The sequence below is a fragment of the Antechinus flavipes genome, chromosome 6 (assembly GCF_016432865.1).
Source record: "Antechinus flavipes isolate AdamAnt ecotype Samford, QLD, Australia chromosome 6, AdamAnt_v2, whole genome shotgun sequence".
NCBI classification, from domain to species: Eukaryota; Metazoa; Chordata; class Mammalia; order Dasyuromorphia; family Dasyuridae; genus Antechinus; species Antechinus flavipes.
Genome location: NC_067403.1, coordinates 122,406,061 through 122,431,844, shown reverse-complemented (window position 1 = coordinate 122,431,844; position 25,784 = coordinate 122,406,061). Strand labels below are relative to the sequence as shown.

The following is a 25,784-nucleotide window of genomic DNA, read 5'->3' as shown; positions in this document are numbered from 1 at the left end:
TCCTGGGTTGTTTTTTTTTTTTAATGGACTTCTCTTTTCTATGTCTTGTGAGCCTTGTAGAATTCAGAAATAATTACTTCTTGCCATGATATAAGATTTCCCCCAGAGAATTCATAGTCAAATGTGTTTTATTGATACTATAAAAACTACAAAAAATTAACAAAATATTTTATTATCATAGTACTAGTATTATCATTGTAGTTGTACAAAAATGTTATACTTTATTCAGATATATATATCACATTTATGTGTCAGCTTAGTTCTCTACTCAACATTTATGAAATAGCTTCTATAGAGAAATATATTCTCAGTTCCAAATTATTGAATTGCTAATGAAGAACTTCTTTGTAAATTAGGAACTTCTTGTTTACTGTGTAATTTTTAAAAATTGAGTTTGTTGATAAACTCCTATAACTTCATAGAAATTTTCAGTCAACCAATTCATAGGCTAAAAAAAAAAATCTATGCCAAATCAACTTTTAAAAATCAATACCTGAGCTATCTAGATATGCATCTGAGAACAATTGGTATACTTATTATTTGGCTCAAAAAGAAGGGATAAGAAATGGAAATTTTTCATGTTTCTGAAGAAGTACCAAGACAGACAGGAGTAGCCTCCAGCGCTAAAGATTTCTTTTATTTTACATTCTCTGCCGTTACCAGTCTAACTTTGAATCTCTAGGAAACATGATCATTCCTCCCACTCACTAGGCCAAATATTTATGGGCCTTTCATCCCTTAATGTAACTGATGTTATGATTAAAAAAATTTTAAGGAATTAAGCAGCAGTTTCTTCGTGGTAATTTGCAAATAGCATTGCAAGGCCCAAGACCTAAGGATCTCCATGGATAGTTGTTTGTTGTTGCTTGTGCACTGCATAACCAAGTCAACTCTGCCAACTCCTTAATTGGCCTTTCCAAGGAGGAAATCTATATTACAATTTATCTACAATCTATATTAATAGCTTTAACTTCTTTATGACTTGTGATAATGTCAGTGTCTTTAAATTTGTTTCTTCACTAGTATGTCAATTTGTTGGCTGTTAGAGATAATACAAAGAAAGTGTTAATAATTAAATATTTGTTGCCAATCTAATAACTGTCTTATCCTCCTTTTCTAACCTCGTTGATCTATGACTAAATTTTTCCCTGGAAAGTGGAAGCAAATGGACATTCACTTTCTTTTTCTTTTTTCATATTAGCATGAATTGAGTTTATTTATTTTTTTATTATAGCTTTTTATTTACAAGATATATGCATGGGTAATTCTTTATCATTGACAATTGCAAGACCTTTTGTTGCAATTTTTCCCCTCCTTTCCCCATCTTCTCCCCCAGATGGCAGGTTGACCAGTACATGTTATATATGTTAACGTGTATGTTAAATACAATATATGTATACATGCTACATTCATTTTCATACTACATCAAGACATTGGAGTAGGAATTTTGTGGAAGGAATTCATGTGCCTTTCCACTTTGCACAGAATGGAGAAATATGTATGAAGAACTTGATGAGATAGATCCTCTAATGTGTAATTAACACTTATTTCAAGAAAACACAAGACAGAGAAGCTAGATGGCTCAGTGGATAGAGTCCAACCTTGAAGTCAGGAGGACTTAAGTTCAAATTCGGCCTTAGACAAATAATACTTATTAGCTATGTGACCCTGGGCAAGTCATTTACCTCCAATTGTCTCACAAAGAAAAAGAAAAAAGAAAGGACAAAACATAGTCATCACAGAGTGATAAAATAAAAATGAAATTGACTATAGATATCAAAGGCATATGCAATGAAAACATGGAAAAGGAACAGACTTTTGCAGAGTTTACAGTGGACTGTATCTTTATGCACAATTGAATCAAAAGGTACAAAGTATATATAGATGCACACATATGTTACCTCAATATTTATTTCAATTAAGATAACTAATACGATGCTCTTTGTCAGGTAGAAGACCTCTTTGGTTGAGTTAGAGAATCAATAAATAAAGATTTATCTAATTCTTAGACACCTCTTTTGAAATCAGTTAAAAATGTGAAACTACATATGAATTGAATGAAAGCAGCTGCTTCTACACAGGACTTATCTTGTAATTAGTTGAAGAGAATCATTCTTACTGTAGTGGGAATAAATACTTATCGAATGAAGTATAAGTTTCAATCAAATATCATTTTGTGGTTCTTTCTCAATACTGATACGTAGCAAATTTGGATGGATTTTTAAAAACCGATATGTAAACTTTGTACATACATGGTGATGGCATGGGAGAATTTCATTTCCTTGTTATGCTGAGCAGGGACAGATCTGCACTCAAAAATTGTGTTTATTTGTTCACTATTGTGCTGGTCAGAGCATTACATAATATATAGTAAGCATATAAAAAACAATAAATTAACATATACACACATTAGTTGATTGTTAACAATTGTTAACAAATTTCTTTCTTTCTTTCTTTTTTTTGTTGAGGCAGTTGGGGGCCCAGGTTCACACAGCCAGGAAAGTGTTAAGTTATCTGAGGTCACATTTGAACTCGGGTCATCCTGACTTCAGGGCTGGTACTCTATCCACTGCACCATCTAACTGCTGCTTCTTTGTAGGGGGGGAGGGGAACTTTGGAGAAGTATACTTGAAAGAAGGTGTTAGTTAACTCAATGGAATTGATAAGACAATGGTTATCTAGTTTATATATACTTAGTACTTAGCATAGTGATATAATAGTTCTATAGTTGATGTAATTGTAATAGGATATTTAAATTGAGGATGAAGTCAGCCACAATCATTCTGTCTTTGACTATCCTCTTAGTGGCTCTCCTGCCTCCTGCACTATGGGGGAGACTGGCAGACCAGTAGACTGACAGACTGGCAGTGGAGACCGGGTCAGACTATGACAGACATGGACTGTGAAGGGAGCAATAAAGATTTTGGTCTTTATTCCTGACTATTCTTGTGGTGATTATTCTGCTGAGACCAAGGCTGGTCCCAAGGCCCTCCAAAAAAGCTAGCCTGGACATTACACTTGTTAATAAATTTCTAACAAAAACACATATTACCATATCTTCCACATGAGTTCACAACATTATATTAAGGCCTTATAACTATACATCTCTCTCTCTCTCTCTCTCTCTCTCTCTCTCTCTCTCTCTCTAACACACACACACACACACACACACACTGGACTATGTGACACTATATATGTGTGTGTTGGGGGGCAGCAGTGTATTAAGTTCAGGGTCTAAAAGAAAAAACAGTTCTTATCCTCAAGGGGCCTACATTCTAATTGAGGAGACATGTACAAATCAATGAATAAGTGATTATATACAAAATAAATGAAAGGTAGGCTTAGAGAGGAAAATCCTAGTGTAGCTATGGATATCATGAAAGGTCTATCTCCTGAAGGAACTAGTGCTTGAGCTGAGTTTTAAGGAAAGCCAGGGAATCTAAAAGTCAGAAATGAATAAGGAGGGCATTGCAGACTTTGGGACTAGCCAGGACAAAGGCATGGCGTGAAAATTGGAGTGCTGTGTGCAAGAAACAACAGTTCAGTTGAGTTGAATTGCCAAGTGTATGGAGGAAAGAAAAGTGTAAGTTGACTGGAAAAGTAAGGAAAGGACCAGGTTATAAAGGGCTTAAATGATAAATGGTGCATTTTATATCTGAAACTAGAAGAAATAGAGCACAAGTGGAGAAAGCCTGCACACGGTGGAGAAAGGCAATGAATTTGAGAGGAGTTGTAAACGTGGAAACAACAAAATCTAACAATAAATTGGTTGGATGGGGTAAGTGCAAGGACAAAAAGATAAGGATGACACAGAGGTTGTAAGCATGGTTGACTGGGAAGATAAGATGCTGTTGCCCTTGAATAGAACTAGGAATGTGGGAAGAGGAAAGAGTTTTGGGGAAAAGATGAGCATGCTGAATTTGAGATGTCCATGGGATGTCTGGTTTGATATATTCAACAGGTAGTTAGGGATGTATAACTGCAGTTTAGGAAAGAAACAGGCCTTAAATCATAAATCTGAGAGTCATCAACTTCAGTATGATAGTTGAATCCATGAGAACTGATGAATTCACCAAGAAATTATAAGGAGACATGAAAAGAGAACGCAGGGCAAAACTTTAGGGCACACTCACACTTAGTGGGTGTGACATGGATGAAGATAATCCAACAGTGGAGACTGAGGAGCCATTAGACAGGAAAAGAATACAGAAAGAGTAGTGTCACACCTACAGAGGAGAGAATTTCAAGGAGGGGTGAGTGAACAACAATGTCACATTACACAGTTAAGGCTTATGATTTAGGATTGAAGATGAGAACTGAGAACAGGTCATTAGTCAATCAATAAGCACTTATTAAGGCATTTAATCTGTGCCAACCACTGTGCTAAGTGCAGAAAATATAAATACAAGTAAAAAAATAGTTCCTACTCATTAGGAACTCCCATTCTAATGGGAAGACTGCTTATAAAAGGAAGCATAAAGGGGTATAGAAGAGTGGTCGATAAAGTCCAGAGTGCAGTCTGGGGGGAGTCCCAAAGGTTTACTGTATTTTTGATGGGTGTATAGGATCTTCTCCTTTGTCTCTGCCTCTCAGCTTTCCTGGCTTTCTTCAAGCTTTAATTCTTAATCTTAGTGCCTTTTTTTTTTTTTTTTTGAGATTACCCCCAATTTTATGTGTAATCTTCCCCTCCCCCCAATTTGGCTGTGAGCTCCTTATCAGCAAGAACTATTGTCTGTCTACCATAATACTTATTAAATGCTAGCTGACCACATAAATCATTAGCTCTGTGCCAAAATCTAGTTGCTTATTGCATGCATTTTGCCATTGTTCTTTGTATAACCTGAGATTTTTGTTCTGAGATTGTGGGATTTCACAGTCATATACCATCATCACAGGAGAAATATGAATATTAAAAAAAAAAAAGGAGTTTGTGACAGAGCGTAGTTTATTATGCAATTTCCCCATTGCAGTCAGCTTATTCTTTTCCTCTTCTGCCATTCTGGGCCCAGATCAGGGTCTTCTTATGGTGTCTATCTAAAAGAGAAGTACTGTTGGAATTCCTCAACAGGCTGACTATCCATCTAAATAACAAAGTCTAGATGAGGCATTCTTTAACTTGGGGTCTATGAACTTCAAAATAAATAAATAGTATGTCATATAATAGACTTTCTTAATGACCCTGTTATCTATTTTATATATTTTAAAATATTTTGAGGAAGTGTTGGCGGTTTTCATCAGATTGCCAAAGGAGGGTCCATGATATAAAATAGCATAAGAATTTCTAGTCTGAACAAAATACGCATTCTTTACCCATTTGATTTTTCTTATACAGATTATTAGGTGAGACTCTTCTGAGTGATCATAGATGATCCTGAATAAAATTAGGGACTTGATAAAGTTAGCACAATGTCATCTGCAAACAGGAGTATCTGCAAGATCTCACTATCTTCAAGAATTTCCTTTTAATCTATATTTTGCAGAGTATTTCCTCTATGATTATAGCAAACACTTTTGCTATTAAGCTGTTTTACTCCTAACTTGTTATTGATGTAATCAAAGAACCTTTGAATAAAGTTATGAGTTGTAGTAAAGAATCTTATACTTATATTAAAATATGCATGGGAGATACCTCACAGGGGGAGAATATTTATTTTTAAGATTTTTTTTTTCTTTTCTGAGTTAAATGATTTCCCCACCCACCCACCCCCGAGGCAATTGGGGTAAAGTGACCAGTCCAGGTTCATACAGTTAGAAAGTGTTAAGTGTCTGAGACCAGATTTGAACTTAGATTGTCCTGACTTCAGGTATGGTGCTCTCTTCACTGTGTCCTCTAGCTCCCCTAAGTTAAAAGGTTAAAAAAAAATAGTGGATGTAGTAGAATTGCTTATTCTCTACACCTTTCAAATCAGTTGTGTTTATGAAGGTGAAGGCCTGCCATATAAATATTTGCAAATGTTTCCCTGTTCCTTTTTCATGTTTTCCTGAAGATTACCCACATGCATATATAAGCATTCTCATAAGACTTCTATTGAGATAAAAAAGCAGGTGTTGGTAGCGATATATCCCTTGAGTTTTTTCATTTATCAAGCATCTTCTCTTTTGTGTCTTCATGGAAATGCTGATACTTTGTCCTATTTTCGTTTGTTGTTCTCATTCTAATTTAATCTATAAATGCTTTTGTAATGACCTAACTTAATTTAAATATCATACCAAACTTTTTGCAAACTCACTTTTCTTTCCACTATTCTTTGTTATTTTGTTTAAAAAAAAAATACCTGTATCTTCCCCATTTTCCTTGGTAACATTTTATTAATTTATTTTCTTAGAGGCTGTTGTCCTCAGATTCCATATTTCTCTGCTTTTTAAGAAAATCAATTGTTTGATAGCTGTGGTGGTTTCTGGACTTTTAATCTTTTTTTGGTGGCAATTTCCTTATGTCCGTTAAATCTGTGGAAAATTGTAGTTGTATTAATATCTCTTCCTTTATCCATTTTTCATCATCATTGTATTATTTGAATAGGTCAAGTTGTAATTATAATTTTGTAATTACATATAGTCTTGCTTTTTCCCCCTCATCTTCATCCTTCAGATTTGGTGTTGTTTTCCTTTTGCTTTAACAAATTGATCTGAATATATATGGGATAGCTGATTTAGAAATAATACCTAGATTAGTAAACAATTATTATTGATTACTCTGATAAAAAAAAAATTCTGGGGAATAGTCAGCCCCATTTCAGCACATTAAAAAATGATCACTAATTCTATTATGCTTTTCTTTTATTTATATATTCTTTTAAATTCATTTCTTTTGTATAGTTCTGTGTGTTTATTTAGTGCATTTTCCTTCTTTAAAAATTTTTGCTTGATTTTTATATTCTTAAATTAGTAGAAATTTTTGTACTAAGCCAAAGAAGAAACTTTGCCTATGGACCATTTTTTCTTATTTGAACAAACATACATAAAACACCTCTAATGTGCATGGTACTCTGCAGTTTAATGAATTACACATAGAGGAATGACATGGCTTCCTATCCTTAAGAAGCTTACAAAATAGGGAAGCGACATATATATATATATATACATACATACATACACACATACATACATATATATATCCAAATAGCCATAATGTAGAATATAATGTGATAATTGGATAGGAGAGGTACAAAATTGTTTAAAAGATGCCAAGAATAAGGGATCACTTCTGACTAGGAAGAAAAGGAAAAGTTTCTTAGAAAATAGCAATTAAAGATGTGAAAGTGAGGGTGTTCATTCTAGGCATCAGAAAACATGTAAACATATTTTCAGAGAATGAAACATCATAGGTGGAGATTGTTTTCCCATGTTCCCAAAGAAATAATGAGTAGTCCAGTTTGCAAAAGCATAGATGACATGAAAGTAAGAAGTATATAATAATTTTAACATAGCTTGAAGTCAGAATAATTAAAGTCTCAGAGGTTGGTTGAACTGAGGAGGTGAAATTTTGTTTAGTAGGCAATGGGATATTCAAAAGTTATGCATGTTCAATAACTTCAAATCAGTTCTTTCTCTTTATAAAACTATCTTGTTTAAACTCAGCTCTAATTCACCATATATAAAGTAAAAACTAGACTATTCATAACTTATTTTAGATTATAATCTTTAAAATCAATGATTTTTCATTCTGATGATTTGACTCAAGGTTCTTCATGTTTCCTGGAGTGGTCTATTGTTGGAATCTTTACAAACTGCTAACTCATTAGAGTTGATCTGATCTTACAAGAAGATGTTTTGGGCCAGAACCTGAAACAAGGTACTAAGTAGAACTAATTAATACAAGGCTTGTGTTCACACCTTTACTCATTGGAGTTCACAAGTATGGGAGTTTCACAAAGTAAACTTTGTAACTTTGTGAATTCACACCTCCCTTGAAGCTCTTAGGGCCAGAGAGCACTATGGGAGAAAACTCATAATCCCTCTCTCTCGTATCCCACAATTCCTCCCTCTTGTATAAAAGAAACAGACAGAGGCTCTCGGTCAGATTTCAGCGGAATTACGCCAGAAGCCCTCTCTCCGAGGCAAGAGAGAATATATTCTACTTGGCTGGCTGGTGGCAGAAGAGAGTTCAGCTGGATTGGAGAGGAGCACTCTGGTGGAGAGCCAGAAGCCCTCTCTCGGAGGCAAGGAATATTCAACTTGAAGCTGGATTGAAGGCTGAAGAAAGCAGAGGCAGAAGCAAAGGACAAAACTGCAAGAGCTCTTGGAACCAAGCAGAGAGATAGACCTGTAAGCTAACCGGGCTATATTGGAGGCAATAAAAGATCTGAACTTTTATCACCTGGCTGCGTTTTGAGGTGATAAACACTACATTTTGGTGCCCGAACAGGGACTTGAACCCTGGACCCTTAGATTATTTATTAGAGACAATAAAAGATCAGAGATGTGAAAGAGATGTCAAATACAGTTGTAGCTCACAACATTCCTGAGTGGGCCCCAACCAGATTTAACAAAATAAGTCAAAATACAATAAAATAAAGACAAGGTTACATTTTAAAACTTATGTCAGTATGAGACTGGCAGAAATTCTTATATATCTAGTTTAGTGGGCCTCATTTCTGAATTGACATCATTGGTCTAGTGTATAGATAGCTATCCATAGCTGATACATGCAGTGCATCTGATAAGAACATTATGATGTGATTTGCATTACATTTTAACTTTGAATATTTATTATTCTGTACTTTCAAAAATTAAGCATAAGTTCTTACCAAGTTAGAAAGGCTTGAAAGATATGTCTGGCAATGTGATACCAAGATTTGCTTAGCTAAGTTGGGCAGAGTCATCATTACAAAGTTGGCCATAGGTGTTCAATTTTTTTTTAAAGCCCACTAATTCACAAAGAATCTATTAAAATGTAGAGGAACTCTAGTCAATCAGGCAATAACTACTTCTATATGCCAAGCAGTGTGCCAAATGTTGGAGGATATAAGACAAGCAAATGATAATCTCTTCTCTCAAATGAGGAGGGACAACATACAAAAAACTATATACAGAAAAAATTGAAGATAATCAACAGGGGGGAAGAATTATGGGAGAATAGCAAAAACTTTCTGTCTATGATATACAGTTGAAACTTAAAAGGAATCCAAAAGGTAGAGAGAAGGAAGAAGAACATTTCTGACATGAAGGACAGCCAAAGAAAATAAAGGAGCTGAGAAATGGAGTGTCTTTTCAAAACAGCAAAGAAGCTAATGGCACAGAATATGTTGGGGGAAGTGTGAAGTATGAGAAAACTAGAAATGTGTATGTATGGAGGGGCCAAAAGAGACTGGGCCTTTGCATCTCAGTTCCTCCCCAAGATAGAAAGAACATGACAATTTGTAGGTAGAGGTACAGAGGTCACAGGTAAGATATGACTTGGCTTCATGACCAGAATCAGAGAACTCGGTGATATTTATACCAACACAGATTGGCAAACAAGACAGAGAACAATGGGATACTAAGTCAATATAACTTTTAATTTTTTTAATTTTCTTTTCTTTTTTGCTGAGGCAATTGGGATTAAAGTGACTTTCCCAAGGTCACACAGCTAGAAGTGTTAAGTGTCTGAGGGCAGATTTGAACTTGGATCCTCCTGACTTCAGGGTTGGTGCTCTAATCCACTGCGCCACCTAACTGCCCCATCAACATAACTTTTGATACAGATACTTGAAACTTAGAAGTACTGATGAAATGCATCATCTAAGACAGAAGGAATCTCTTTAACACACACAAATTTGTTTATTGAAAATTTCACTGAGACTAAACTGACATGTTAATTTTCTCACACTTTATCTGAAGGGACTATAATTTGATATTGAAACAAATGACCCTTCTAGCAAAATGTGTAAAAACCCACATCAGCCTCCATTCCACAAATGGAATAGGATTTTATTGGAGGAACAATTATATAATAGTTAAAAGAATGATTCTTTTTGGAGGAAATTGTAAGAACCATTTAGTAAGTACAATTTCTCCATTTTAACTATCAAGCTTTGCTTAATTCTTGCTGGGCTTTTAAAGAGAAATTTTTTTTTAAGCTTTTTATTTACAAAGCATATGCATGGATAATTTTTCCAACATTGACCCTTGCAAAACCTTTTGTTCCACATTTTCCCATCTTTCCTCCTACCCTCTCCCCTAGCTGGCAGGTAGTCCAATACATGTTAAATATGTTGAAATACATATTAAATCCAATATATGTATATGTAGATGTAGTTATCTTACTGCACAAGAATAATCAGATCAAGAGGAAGAAAAAGAAAAACTGAGAAAGAAAACAAAGTGCAAGCAAATAACAACAGCGAGAGTGAGAATGCTATGTTGTGTTCCACATTGTTCCCATGATTCTCTCTGGGTGTAGGGCTCTCTTCGTCACTAAACGAGTGGAACTGGTTTGAATCATTTCAATGTTGAAGAGAGTCACATCCATCAGAATTGATCATCATATGGTGGTCTTGTTGCCATGTATAATGATCTCCTGGTTCTGATTATTTCACTTAGCATCAGTTCATGTAGATCTCTCCAAGCCTCTCTGAAATCATCCTACTGGTCGTTTCTTACAGAACAATAGTATTCCATAGCATTCATATACTACAATTTATTCAGCCATTCTCCAGTTGATGGGCATCCACTCAGCTTCCAATTTCTTGCCACTACAAAGAGGGCTGCCACAAACATTTTTGCACATGTGGTTCCCTTTCCCTCTAAAGAGAAATCTTTAATTGTTCCTCTCATTTGTGGAGATGCAAGTATTGAAAATCCCCAGATTGTATACAGATTTCCTTCCTTCCCCTTATAGTATTTAAAAGTTTTTTCAGTTTTTCTTCTGTTCATGTTAATTGTATAATTATTTTCTGCTAATTCCAGAAAACTTTAGGTCACCTTTTCTTCTATTCTATTAGAAAGGAGAAAAAAAAAGACATTATGATTTTATAAAGGACTTTTTGAATTTATCTAATCCAACACAGTCTTACTGATAAGGAAGGTCAAAGAGAGTTATATATCTTGCCCAGTGTTATATATCTGGTAAAAGGGGTGAAGCTGGGATGTGAACCCAGTTTTCCTGAACACATTCCAGTGCCCTTTCAACTACATCCCTGATAGATTAGGATCTGCCCCCATGGAGGGAGTAACCTTATCAATCCTCCTATAAATAGCTTTCTTCTTCTTTTCTTTTTCTTTCTTTCTTTTTTTTTTTTTTTTTGGTATTCCATTCCTGAAACTCTGTAAAATGAGTGTTCTCTTTCTTCCTTCTTCCGTTCCTTTTGTCTTGTCTTATTGAATTGAATTTATTGACTATATTTGTTCGATATTTCTAAAATGTTAAACCTCAGCCTGACAAAATAATAATTAGCCTTAAGTGATTCAGGTTATTCATTAACCTGTGTCCTAGATCCTTTAAAACCAGTTTCTCACTTTTTCAAGGAGTTGATTCCTTTTTTGGTACATTAAAAAAACCCTCAATTTATGAGAAAAATGATAATTTACAATAAAGACTTCAAAAAGACCACTGTTACTTTTAAATATGTCACAATTCTTAGACCTAATGATTACTTAAGAATTGTCTTCTATGTAAATTACCCTTTAAGTTAATGAAGATTCTGGCTCTCCTCTAGGGGGCGAACAAATCACATAATAACCTAGAAAACAAAGTAAATGAATAGTAGCATTTTGTTCTCATTAAATTCAGTCTTCTCAGTGCAACCTAGATCTCAGTGATTAGTCATAGGTAACATCAAGTAGAAAGAAAGTGAGAGAGAAACAGAGAGAGAGAGAGAGAGAGAGAGATCTCAGTGATGAGTTATAGGTAACATCAAGTTCCAGATATGAACATTAGGGAAAAGGAGCTTTGGTCTTTGAACCTCTTAACAAATTAAACTTTAATACAGTGTCATAATAAAAACATGACTGATTTTAATTTAAAAATGCTTATTTATTCCCCACCATATATGTGCAAGGTATAATAGTAGGCACTAGGCAAGATAGTCCCAGCTGTCAAAGATCATGATTTTCCAATAGGGTATAGGGCATCTATACAGAAAAGTATATAAAAGGTAGCTTAGGGAAGGGCAGATCACTAATGACTAAGGAAATCACCATAAGCTTCATGAATAAGGAAGTTGATACTTTTCTCTAAAGTTTTTAATTTATTTCCTTTTTACTCTAAGAGCTATTAATTAGAGGAGAAAGAGAGATGGGACAGAATGAAAGAATAGAAGCAGGCAGTTTTTGCTTTTTTTGTCTCTGTGATTGAAATTTTTGATTAATTCATTTGGTAGTAAATAATTATTTATCTTCTTCAACATGCCATTTATTTTTTAAAAATCATTAGTGATTAGGGTTTGCTAAAGTTATTAACAGCCATTCTTTAACTGAAAGTGATTAGGATCTACCTTTTTTTTTTATATTAAAGCTTGCTAATAACAATATTAAAAATTTAAATATGTCTAAGGGTGTTTTTCTCTAGAAATAAATTCTAGTAATAGGTTTATATCTATCTATATATCTATATCTGTATATGTATATATATGTTCACTTAGCATCAGTTCATCTAAGTCTCTCCAAGCCAATACATATGTGTGTATATACGTACATATATATATATGTGTGTGTGTATATGTACGCATATCTATATATATGTGTGTGTGTGTGTGTGTGTGTGTGCTCAATATGATTTTTTGACAATTTCAAAACAGTTTTATATGACTTGAATCTTTCATCATTAATGTAAGCACTAAATAGTATTCTGGCTTTGTACAATCTGAAGATCCAAATGTGTTTAAAAGATACCATCATGATTTTATTTTATTCTGCTATTTTTCAAATTAGTTTTGTTAAAGTACTTTGTTTACATTTAATATTTTTACATGTATACCATTCCTTTGACCCAGAACTTGGTCAATTTTTGTAAAGGTATCATGAATAACTGAAGAAATTCATATACCTTTCAATTTTAATTCACAATCACCAAGCTCTAGCGCATCTTTTTAAAATTTTCACACAAGCCCTTAACTCAAATCTCTTTTTAAATTTTTGTTAGCTTTATCTAGATCCAAAAAGGACAGATCTTTTTTTTTTTTTTAATTTAATAATAACTTTATATTGACAGAATCCATGCCAGGGTAATTTTTTTTTACAACATTATCCCTTGCACTTGTTTCTGTTCCGATTTTTCCCCTCCCCTAGATGGCAAGCAGTCCTATATATGTTAGATATGTTGCAGTATATCCTAGATACAATATATGTTTGCAGAACCAAACAGTTCTCTTGTTGCACAGGGAGAATTGGATTCAGAAGGTAAAAATAACCCGGGAAGAAAAACAAAGATGCAGATAGTTCACATTCGTTTCCCAGTATTCTTTCTTTGGGTGTAGCTGCTTCTGTCCATCATTTATCAATTGAAACACAGTTAGGTCTCTTTGTCAAAGAAGTCCACTTCCATCAGAATACATCCTCATACAATATCGTTGTCAAAGTGTATAATGATCTCCTGGTTCTGCTCTTTTCACTTAGCATCAGTTCATGTAAGTCTCGCCAAGCCTCTCTGTATTCATCCTGCTGGTCATTTCTTATAGAACAATAATATTCCATAACATTCATATACCACAATTTACCCAGCCATTCTCCAATTGATGGGCATCCATTCAATTTCCAGTTTCTAGCCACTACAAACAGGGCTGCCACAAACATTTTGGCACATACAGGTCCCCTTCCCTTCTTTAGTATTTCTTTGGGATATAAGCCCAATAGAAACACTGCTGGATCAAAGGGTATGCACAATTTGATAACTTTTTGGGTATAATTCCAGATTGCTCTCCAGAATGGTTGGATTCATTCACAACTCCACCAACAATGCATCCCAGTTTTCCCGCATCCCCTCCAGCATTCATCATTATTTTTTCCTGTCATCTTAGCCAATCTGACAGGTGTGTAGTGGTATCTCAGAGTTGTCTTAATTTGCATTTCTCTGATCAATGATGATTTGGAACACTCTTTCATATGAGTGGTAATGGTTTCAATTTCATCCTCTGAAAATTGTCTGTTCCTATCCTTTGACCATTTATCAATTGGAGAATGGATTGATTTCTTATAAATTTGAGTCAGTTCTCTATATATTTTGGAAATGAGGCCTTTATCAGAACCTTTAACTGTGAAGATGTTTTCCCATTTTGTTGCTTCCCTTCTAATCTTGTTTGCATTCGTTTTGTTTGTACAAAGGCTTTTTAATTTGAAGTAGTCAAAATTTTCTATTTTGTGATCAGTAATGGTCTCTAGTTCATCTTTGGTCACAAATTTCTTTCTCCTCCACAAGTCTGAGAGATAAACTATCCTATGTTCCTCTAATTTTTTTATAATCTCGTTCTTTATGCCTAGGTCATGGACCCATTTTGATCTTATCTTGGTATATGGTGTTAAGTGTGGGTCCATGCCTAATTTCTGCCATAGTAATTTCCAGCTATGCCAGCAGTTTTATCAAATAATGAATTCTTATCCCAAAAGTTAGGATCTTTGCGTTTGTCAAATACTAGATTGCTATAGTTGACTATTGTGTCTTGTGAACCTAACCTTTTCCACTGATCCACTAATCTATTTCTTAGCCAATACCAAATGGTTTTGATGACTGTTGCTTTATAATATAATTTTAGATCAGGTATAGCTAGGCCACCTTCATTTGATTTTTTTTTTTTATTAATTCCCTTGAGATTCTCGACTTTTTATTGTTCCATATGAATTTTGTTGTTATTTTTTCTAGATCATTAAAATATTTTCTTGGAAGTCTGATTGGTATAGCACTAAATAAATAGATTAGTTTAGGGAGTATTGTCATCTTTATTATATTCGCTCGGCCTATCCAAGAGCACTTAATATTTTTCCAATTATTTAAGTCTGAGTTTATTTCTGTGGAAACTTTTTTGTAATTTTGCTCATATAATTCCTGACTTTCCTTTGGTAGATAGATTCCCAAATATTTTATGCTATCAACAGTTATTCTGAATGGAATTCCTCTTTGTATCTCTAGCTGTTGGATTTTGTTGGAGATGTATAAAAATGCTGAAGATTTATGGGGATTTATTTTGTATCCAGCTACTTTGCTAAAATTATGAATTATTTCTAATAGCTTTTTAGTAGAATCTCTGGGGTTCTCTAGGTATACCATCATATCATCTGCAAAGAGTGATAGTTTGGTTTCCTCATTGCCTACTCTAATTCCTTTAATACCTTTCTCGACTCTTATTGCAGAGGCTAGTGTTTCTAATGCAATATTGAATAATAATGGTGATAGTGGGCAACCTTGCTTCAGTCCAGATCTTAATGGGAAAGGTTCCAGTTTTTCCCCATTGCATATGATGCTTACTGATGGTTTTAAATATATGCTCCAGACTATTTTAAGGAAAAGTCCATTTATTCCTATGTTCTCAAGTGTTTTTATTAGGAATGGATGTTAGATTTTATCAAATGCTTTTTCTGCATCTATTGAGATGATCATATGATTTTTGTTTGGTTGGTTATTGATATAGTCAATTATGCTAATAGTTTTCCTAATATTGAACCAGCCCTGCATTCCTGGTTTAAATCCTACTTGGTCATAGTGTATTTTCCTGGGGATGATTTTCCGTAATCTTTTTGCTAATATTTTATTTAAGATTTTAGCATCAATATTCATTAGGGAGATTGGTCTATAATTTTCTTTCTCTGTTTTCAGCCTACCTGGTTTAGGTATCTGTACCATGTCTGTGTCAAAAGGAGTTTGGTAGGACTCCTTCAATCCCTATTTTTTCAAATAGTTTATTTAGGATATTTACTTCTTCCTCTGTTAGTTTGGGCAAGCTATATTTTTGGAGGTATTCTTCTATTTCATTTAAGTTGTCAAATTTATTGGCATAAAGTTGGGCAAAGTAATTCCTAATTATTGCTCTAATTTCCTCTTCGTTAGTGGCAAGTTCTCCCTTTTCATTTTTAAGACTAACAATTTGATTTTCCTCTTAACTTTTTTTAATCAGATTTACTAAGGGTTTGTCTATTTTGTTGGTTTTTTCATAGAACCAACTCTTAGTTTTATTAATTAATTTAGTAGTTTTTTTACTTTCAATTTTATTGATCTCTCCTTTTATTTTTAGAATTTCAAGTTTAGTGTTTGACTGGGGTTTTTTAATTTGTTCCTTTTCTAGCATTTTTAGTTGCAAGCCCAATTCATTGACCTTCTCTTTCTCTATTTTATACAAATAGGCCTCTAGAGATATGAAATTTCCCCTTATTACCGCTTTGGCTGCATCCCATACATTTTGGTATGATGTCTCATTATTATCGTTTTCTTGAGTGAAGTTATTAATTATGTCTCTGATTTGCTGTTCCACCCAATCATTCTTTAGTATGAGATTATTTAGTTTCCAATTATTTTTTGGTCTACTTTCCCCTGGCTTTTTATTGAATGTAATTTTCATTGCATCGTGGTCTGAAAAGGATGCATTTACTATTTCTGCCTTACTGCATTTGTGAGGTTTTTATGTCCTAATATATGGTCAGTTTTTGTATAGGTTCCATGAACTGCTGAAAAGAAAGTGTACTCCTTTCTGTCTCATTACATTTTCTCCAGAGACCTATCATATCTAATGTTTCTAGTATTCTATTTACCTCTTTGACTTCTTTCTTATTTATTTTGTGGTTTGATTTATCTAATTCTGAGAGTGCAAGGTTGAGATCTCCCACTATTATAGTTTTGCTGTCTATTTCTTCTTGCAGCTCTCTTAGTTTCTCTTTTAAGAATTTAGATGCTACACCACTTGGTGCATATATGTTTAATACTGATATTGCTTCATTATCCATGCTACCCTTTAGCATGATATAGTGCCCTTTCTTATCTTTTTTAATTAGATCAATTTTTGCTTTAGCTTGATCTGAGATCAGGATGGCTACCCCTGCTTTTTTGACTTCCCCTGAAGCATGGTAGATTTTGCTCCAACCTTTTACCTTTAACCTGCATGTATCTCCCTGCTTCAGGTGTGTTTCCTGTAAACAACATATTGTAGGATTCTGGCTTTTAATCCATTCTGCTAACCGCTTCCTCTTTATGGGGAAGTTTACCCCATTCACATTTATGGTTAAAATGACCAATTCTATATTACTTGCCATCTTGTTAACCCCGGTTTATGCTTTTCTCCCTTCTTTCCCCCTTATCCCCCTTCCCAGTATTAAGCTTGTGAGCACCACTTGCTTCTCACAGCCCTCCCTTTTTAGTATCCCTCTCCCTGCCTTAGATTTCCTCCCCCTATCTTACCCCTTTCCCTCCCAGTTTCCGTATTCCCTTCCACTTAGCTTATTCCTTCCCTTTTCACTTTTCCCTTCTCACTTTTCAATGAGGTGGGAGAAGTTTCACCGTAAATTGAATATGTCTAAGATTTTTCTCTTAAAGCCAATTCTGAAGGAATAAGATACCCACTATATTCATCCCCCTCCATTCTTTCTCTCAGATATAATAGGTTTCCTTTGCCTCTTCATGAGATATAGTGCCCCCACATTACCCTTTTTCTGGTACAATGTCCTTTCCACATCTAGTTTCTAGAACAAGGTATACATGTATTTTTTATACATCTTTATAGCTGAAATAGAGTTCCCAAGATTAATCTTTACCTTTTTAGATTTCTCTTGAGTTCTATATTTGTAGATCAAACTTTTTGTTAAGTTCTGGCTTTTTCATCAAAAATAGGGGAAATTCACTTACTTCGTTGAATGTCCATCTTCTTCTCTGGAAAAAGATGCTCATTCTAGCTGGGTAAGTTATTTTTGGTTGCATATCAAGTTCCTTAGCCTTTCGGAATATCATATTCCAGGCCCTTCGATCCTTTAATGTGGATGCTGCCAGATCCTGGGTGATCCTTATTGTGGCTCCTCGATACTTGAATTGGGTTTTTCTAGCTGATTGCAATATTTTTTCCTTCATCTGAGGGTTCTGGCATTTGGCCACTATATTTCTTGGTATTTTGATTTTAGGATCCCTTTCAGTAGGTGATCAATGAATTCTTTCAATGTCTATTTTACCCTCTGTTTCTATGACTTCTGGGCAGTTCTCTTTGATAATTTCCTGGAAAATAGTGTCCAGACTCTTTTTTTCATCATGCTTTTCTGGGAGTCCAATGATTCTCAGATTGTCTCTCCTGGATCTGTTTTCCAGGTCTGTTGTTTTCCCCAGAAGGTATTTCACATTCTTTTCCATTGTTTGATTTTTTTTGGATTTGTTTGTCTGATTCTTCTTGTCTCCTCGAGTCATTCAATTCCATTTGTTCGATTCTAATTTTCAGTGAAGTATTTTCTTCACTCACTTTTAAAATATCTTTTTCTAATTGTCCAATTGAATTCTTTTGTTCTGTGGAATTTTTTTCCATTTTGCCAATTTTGTTTTTTAGAGAGCTGTTTTCTGTTTCCAGTTCACTAATCCTATTTTTCAAGGATTTGATTTCTTTATCCACTCTCTCTTTAAATGAGTGGGATGACTTCTCCAGCCTCTCTTGCCAAGCCTCCCTCTCCTTTTCTCATTTTTCTTCTAGCTCCCTTGTGAGAGCCTTTTTAACTTCTTCTATGAGATTCATCTGTGCTGAAGAACAGATGATCTCCTTTGGGGATTCACCTGGAGACAGTCTGTTTTTAGTCTCCTCAGGATTTAGAGTCTGCTCTCTACCCGTATAGAAGCTGTCAAGGGTTAAAGTCCTCTTCAGTTTTTTGCTCATTTTGTCAAAGAATCAAAGACAAACTAGCAAAGAAAAAAAAGAAAGAACCCCTAAATGGAGTCTGCTTTTTTGGGGGGAGGGGCTGGGTGGTGTTACCGAGCTTCCTCTACAGACTGCGGGGGGGCAGCAGCGAGGCACTAGCCCGACTGTGCTGCGCCTGCGCTCTGAGATCCCAAAGTGTGCTGAGACATTGTGGGATGGGGCGGGGGTGGCCAGGTCCCGAGAGACTCCAGTTGTTTGGGGTTGTATTCTTCAGCCCCGGTGTTTTTAGCTTCTCTGCTGGGCTGCTGACTTGCTGCCAGGGCAAAAGTATCCAGTCCTGTAGCGAAGCTCTCCCCGCAGAGACGGCTGCGATCACTCCCCACCCCCTCTCCAGTCTGCTCCCGTGCTCTTACTGCCGCCGCCTGCCGCCTGAGCCCGATCTAAAACCGTCCCAGCCCTCCAGTAAAGACAGACCTTTCTTGGCGAATCTCAAGGATGGCTTCTCTTGGTAACTATTTGTGGGTTTTTTTTTTTTTTTTTCAGTCAAGCATTAATTCAGAGGCTTGTAATGAAATGGATTCTGAGAGAAAAACGCGGAGCTTACACAGTTGTGTTGCCTCCTCTCCGTCATCTTGGCTGGAAGTCCCAGGAAACTCAGGACAGATCTTCAAACATAATTTTATTGTCTTTTTTTTCTCCCTATAATTTAATTAGCTTTTCTTTTAAGTACTTAGATACTGTATTCTCATGGATGGTACCTTTGAATATAATTTAATTTCCTTGCTAACATCTTTTAATCCTAACTATTTTTATTGCTTCCTTCTCTGAGATTGACTCCCCTGCTTTTTTGAATTTGCTTAAAGCTTAATAAATTCATCTCATCTCTTATTTTAATTGTGTAAGTCTGGGTTTCTTGTAAACAATATATTACTGGAGGGCTTGCTTTGGCAGCACAAATACTTGAAAAAAATATTGCTGGATTCTGCTTTCTAATCCCTTCTCTTTTTTGTGGGTGTGGTCATTTCATTTACATTTATAGTTATGATAATTAATTTTATAATTTCCTCTATAATATCCTTTTATATGTTTTTATCTCTTTACCAAAAAAAAGAAAGAGGAAAGAAAGGAAAAGAGGTAGGGAAAGAAAAAGATTGGGATTTATACAAGTATTCTACAGTAAAATTATCTGATCCTACTCCTTTGCTAAGACAGAACCAAGACAAGTTGGGTTTGTTTGTTTTTAACTGTGCTTTAGTATTAAAAAGTGAGCAATTGATTGCATATGAATCATATTTGCAAAAGAGTTTATATTTTAATTGAATACAGTTTTATCATACTGAAAAATCTATTTACTTTGTTCAAGGTCACTGATGGCTGAAGAAGAAGTTTAAGCATTAAGTGCATTTAACTTGTAATCATGAAAAAGCTCCATATTTCAAAATTACTTAGTTCATACATTTGGTAACATTTCATGGATTGTAACAAAGGTGGTTAACTTCTTTTTATTCTGTGTGTTTTGACTGTTCCTATGTATATAGATATTATATCCCTCTTTTGGAATATAAGTTCAATGAGGACAGGGACTGATTTTTTACCTTTTTTTAAAGATTGTTAATCCTTTGTTCTGTATCTTGCACATAAATTCTTAAACAGATGCTTATTAATTGATAAATTGGTTTATTCTCTCCACATCTGATTATTCTTCATTTCTTATATTGAACTTGTAATAATTGTGTCCTCTTCATTTATTTAGGTGCACCTAGTAGTTAATTTGTAATTCTTACCGTGTCCAATCAGGTATTTTAAAAAGCTCAATACATTTTATATAAATTATGAGCAATAAATTTATTTTAACACATTTGAGGGGGGAGTGGAAAGGTAGACATTGTTGCTACAGTATAAGACTAGTTATTCTGATTTCTTAAATGACAAGAACTGTGTTATCTCACCTCAGGAGGGGTGGGGAGAGGGGAAAAAAAGGGTGTGTGTGTCTGTATGTGTGTATGCGAGCACATTATGATTTGAAATGGTTTGAGATGCAGAATTGGTAGCATCAGAAAAGGAATTAAGTCTAACACTGACTCTGAAGTTCATTCTCTTAAGGCAGAATTTATTTTTAATATATTTTTTATCTTACTTGACAGTTTGTCTATGTTGATGGAAGTATTTGGAAATACAAATTTCCCCATGAGGACAATTTTGGATGAACCCTTCCTAACCTTTGAGCTATGAGCCCTAGGTCAGAATGTATACTTTCAGCTCTAATTTTTGTCTCACAGAAATGGAGGCATTCCTCCTGGGACTGAATGAGGGTGCCTTATTTCTTTGTGGTTTTATCCAGAGAAATATTGAACACAATCTAAAATGTTAAGAGTGTAAATTTATTTGGGCCCAAACTAAGAATACCTTTTTTGAGGGAGTAATGCTTTTTTTTTTCTTTCTGGAAGGAAAAAGGAGTGGAATATATGAAGAAAATTCTTGAATCTCCTTGTCCCAAAACAAGACATTTAAAATATGCAGCTGCATACAACTTGGGAAGAGCTTATCATGAAGGACAAGGTGTTCCACATAATGATGAGGAAGCTGAAAGGTAATGCAAACTCGAATAAAGCTTTGTTTTCATGGGCTACTATCTTTTCATGTAACATAGTAGTGATTTTTCTTTCTCTCTTAGACTATGGCTTTTTGCTGCAGATAATGGAAATCCAAAAGCTAGCATCAAAGCTCAGAGTATCTTGGGTTTGTACTATTCTACAAAAGAGCCTCAGGAATTGGAAAAGGTGAGTTTTTTTACTTTTTAAAGAATATTATATATGTGATATTATCTTGAATAAATGAGTAAGTCTTTTTTTCTCCTCCCTTTTGGGTGTGTACATTGAGGGAGCCAAACGTAGTAATTGTTAGCTTTGGAACTCTTAATATCCCTGTTTTTCATTTGAAAAAGTGATAAATTTCTTTAGAGTAAATTTATCTCTTTAAGAACTCCAAGCTCATATGTAATGGAGATAAACTGGAACCATTCCCAATAAGGAGTGAAGGTTGCCCGCTATCACCATTCTTATTCAATATAGTATTAGAAATGCTAGTTTTGGCAAAAGAGATTGAAGTAATTAGAATGGTAATAAGGAAACCCAGTTAGCATTCTTTGCAGATGATATGATGGTATACTTAGAGAACCCCAGAGAATCAACTAAAAAACTTAAAAGTAATCCACAACTTTAGCAAAGTTGCAGGATATAAAACAAATTGACATAAATCATCAGCATTCTTATACATCACTAACAAAATCCAACAGCAAAAGATACAACGATAAATAACATTTAAAATAATATAAAATATTTGGGAATCTATCCGCCAAGGGAAAGTCAGGAACTATATGAGCAAAACTACAAAACATTTTCCACACAAAGTCAGATCTAAGCAATTGGAAAAATATCAAGTGCTCTTGGATAGGTCTAGCCAATATAATAAAGGTGACAATTCTACCTAAACTAATCTATTTATTTAGTGCTATACCAATCAAACTCCCAAGAAACTATTTTACTGACCTTAAAAAAAATGACAAAATTCATGTGGAAGAACAAAAGGTCAAGAATTTCAAAGGAATTAATGAAGAGAAAAGTAAATGAAAGTGACTTAGCTGTACCAGATCTAAAACTATATTATAAAGCAGAGGTCACCAAAACCATTTGGTATTGGCTAAGAAATAGACTAGTTGATCAGTGGAATAAATTAGATCCACAGGACAAAATAGTCAATAAGTATAGCAATCTAGTGTTTGACAAACCCAAAGACCCCAGCTTTTGGGATAAGAATTCACTATTTGACAAAAACTACTGGAAAAATTGGAAACTAGCATGACAGAAACTAGACATAGACCCACATCTAACACCGTACACCAAGATAAGGTCGAAATGGGTTCATGATCTAGACATAAAGAATTATATGTAAGCAAATTAGAAGAACATAGGATCTCAGATCTATAGAAGAAGAAGGAATTTATGACCAAAGGAGAATTAGAGATCATTACTGATCACAAAATAGATAATTTTGATTATATTAAGTTAAAATTTTTTTGTACAAACAAAACTAATGCAGACAAGATTAGAAGGGAAGCCATAAACTGGGAAAACTTTTACATCCAAAGGTTCTAATAAAGTCCTCATTTCTAAAATATATAGAGAATTGACTCAAATTTATAATAGTTCAAGCTATTCTCCAATTGACAAATGGTCAAAGGATGTGAACAATTTTCAAATGAAGAAATTGAAATGATCAATTTTGATGGATGTGGCTCTTTTCAACAATGAGATGATTTAGGCTAGTTCCAATGATCTTGTGATGAAGACAGCCATCTACATCCAGAGAAAGAACTGTGGGAACTGAGTGTGGACCACAACATAACATCTTCACCCTTTTTGGTTGTTGTTTGCTTTACAATAAAATACAGAAGAAATTCTGAGACAACACTACATATCTCTCAGATTTGCTAAGATGACAGGAAAAGATAATGACAAATGTTGGAGGGAACGTCGGAAAACTGGGGCACTGATACATTGTTGGTGGAACTATGAATGGATCCAGCCATTCTGGAGAGCAATTTGGAATTATGTTCAAAAAGTTATCAAACTGTGCATACCCTTTGATCCAGCAGTGTTTCTATTGGGCCTATTAAAAAAAAAAAAAAAAAAGAACTTTAAACTTTTTTTAGCAGAAACATTGACAAGATGACTAATTATAGGATATTTTAAAACCTAAGAGAAGATTTGGGAAAAATCCTGAAATTAAAATGATCTTTCAAAATACAAGAAGATTGATTATACTGTTTTTTGTATTCTGTATCATGTGCTTTTGAGCTCATTTTCCTCAGCTATGAAATAAAGGGATTGGATACTAGATGATCTTTCAGGAACCTCATACTCTAATGGCCTATGAGTCAAAGGTAGAATTGTTTAAGTAAATCCAGTCACTCCTCTTTCCTCTTAAAGCAAATGATGATAACCTGATACCTTAAAGAGGGAAGAACAACTCTCAATCAATCAAACATTTTAAAGATTAAGTGCAAAATGTCCTTGAGGGAACTAGCCTAACATTGATAGGAAAAGTATGCTTAGTAATTTTCTGTAGGTTTTCTATATTATTTTTCAAAAAAGAAACAAAAAAAAAACTTTAAAATTCCAGGAGAAACATCGTCTCTCCTTTTTATTGATGATAGTAGAAACATCAATTGGAAAATACTGAAAGAGAAAGGATCAGGGAAAATAATGCTATCAGTTAGAAATAATAGAGAACCTTTTTTATTCTTTAATTAGTTCTTACTTACATGAATTGATGCTAAGTGAAATAAGCAGAACTAGGAGATCATTTTACACAGCAACAACAAGATCATACAATGATCAATTCTGATAGATGTGGCTCTTTTCAACAATGAGATGATTTAGGCTAGTTCCAATGATCTTGTGATGAAGACAGCCATCTACATCCAGAGAAAGAACTGTGGGAACTGAGTGTGGACCACAACATAACATCTTCACCCTTTTTGGTTGTTGTTTGCTTGAATTTTATTTTATTTTTCCATTTTTTTTCCTTTTTGATTTGATTTTTCTTGTACAGCAAGATAATGTATAAATATGTTTGCATAGATAGGATTTAGTATATATTTCTTACCATATTTAACATATATTGGATTGCTTGCCATCTATGGGAGGAGGGGAAAATTGGAACACAAGGTTTTGCTGGGTTAATGTTGAAAAGTTATCCATGCATATATTTTGAAAATAAAAAAAACTTTAATAAAAATTAACTCTTTCAAGATACCTACAACCAAAACCAAGGGCATCCAGGAAGAATCACTATTAGTTACTTTAAAATATCTAGATATAAACAAAAATTCAAAATTATTTAATGTGATATTCAAGCATTTTTCACACTAATCAACTCCATCTCTACTTTGTTTGCATGAAGTAATCTCACCATCCTTTTTGTCTTCTACTTCCTTTAAACTCTTCATCTCTTCCTTTGAAATTTCCTTGGCAAACTCTTCTCTCTGTATGCATTGTCTCATTATAAGCATCTTAAGGATTTGCCCTCTCCATTCTTTTTAGGGGAGGTTAGGAAAACATGGTAAAAATAAGTCTCTTGATGATTGGTAATGATTAGGCAATTGACTGAAGACTAATATAAGTCTGGAAAAGATAATACTCTTTTTATCTTAATTTGTTTTAAGTAAAAGGGACAAGAACACTTCTGCAATCTAATAAGGATGCATATCAATGCATTGTTAGTCAAAAATGTATACTGATGGCATTAAACTGCTACTAAATGAATGACAGGGATTTATTATTCTTCAGACCTATCCTACCCTTTGTGACCCCATTTAGAATTTCTTGGCACAAGTACTGGGGTGCTTTGCTATTGCTTTCTCCAGCTCATTTGACAGATGAGGAAACAAGTGACTTGCCCAGGTCACAGAATTAGTGTCTGAAGCCAAATTTGAATTCAAGAAGATGCATCTTCCTGATGTCGGGCCTGGCATCTACCTACTGCTCCACTGAGCCACCCTCCATGATCCTGTGTTTCAGAACTTCATCACCTGTGATTTCAGTGGGGTGTGTGCTCCCTTCTCCTAAGACAGAAAATGAACTAACTCCTCTGTGACTTCTGGAGTTGAGGAAGCCCCCAGTGCTGAAGCCATTTTTGTGATGAGGTCATTATCTAGTTTAACAATTTACATTTTACATAGATGACCTCACTGGATCCTCACCATATTCCTGTGAGGGAGATGGCACACCATTGCTGACATTGTACAGATGTGGGATCTGAGGGACAGAAAGTTCAAGGTCATGGAGCTATTAAATGAAAAGCTGAATTCAAACTGAGATCATCTCATTCCAGATGTGCTATTTTTTCCCTTAAATCAGTCAGTCAACAAGCATTTATTAAACACTTGCCAAATCATGCACGCGTGTGTGTGCGTGTGTATTTGTGTGTGTGTGTGTGTGTATGTGTGTACACATGCTCCTAGGTACAAAGTCAAAAATTAATTAGTTCCTGTCCAGA

General features: G+C 34.6%; 1 protein-coding gene across 12 annotated transcripts in view; it reads left to right on the top strand.

Annotated features, from left to right (window-relative positions):
- LRP2BP (LRP2 binding protein) overlaps positions 1-25,784 on the top strand; it is a 52,218-nt gene that overhangs the window by 16,739 nt on the left and 9,695 nt on the right. For all 12 annotated transcript variants that reach the window (XR_007948264.1, XM_051965486.1, XM_051965485.1 and 9 more), the window contains 2 exons: positions 21,173-21,315; positions 21,400-21,505. Coding sequence is in view for 11 of the 12 variants with exons in the window: in XM_051965486.1 (XP_051821446.1) it covers positions 21,173-21,315; positions 21,400-21,505 (249 nt within the window). In the remaining variant the exon portion in view is untranslated. The remainder of the gene's footprint in view (positions 1-21,172; positions 21,316-21,399; positions 21,506-25,784) is intronic.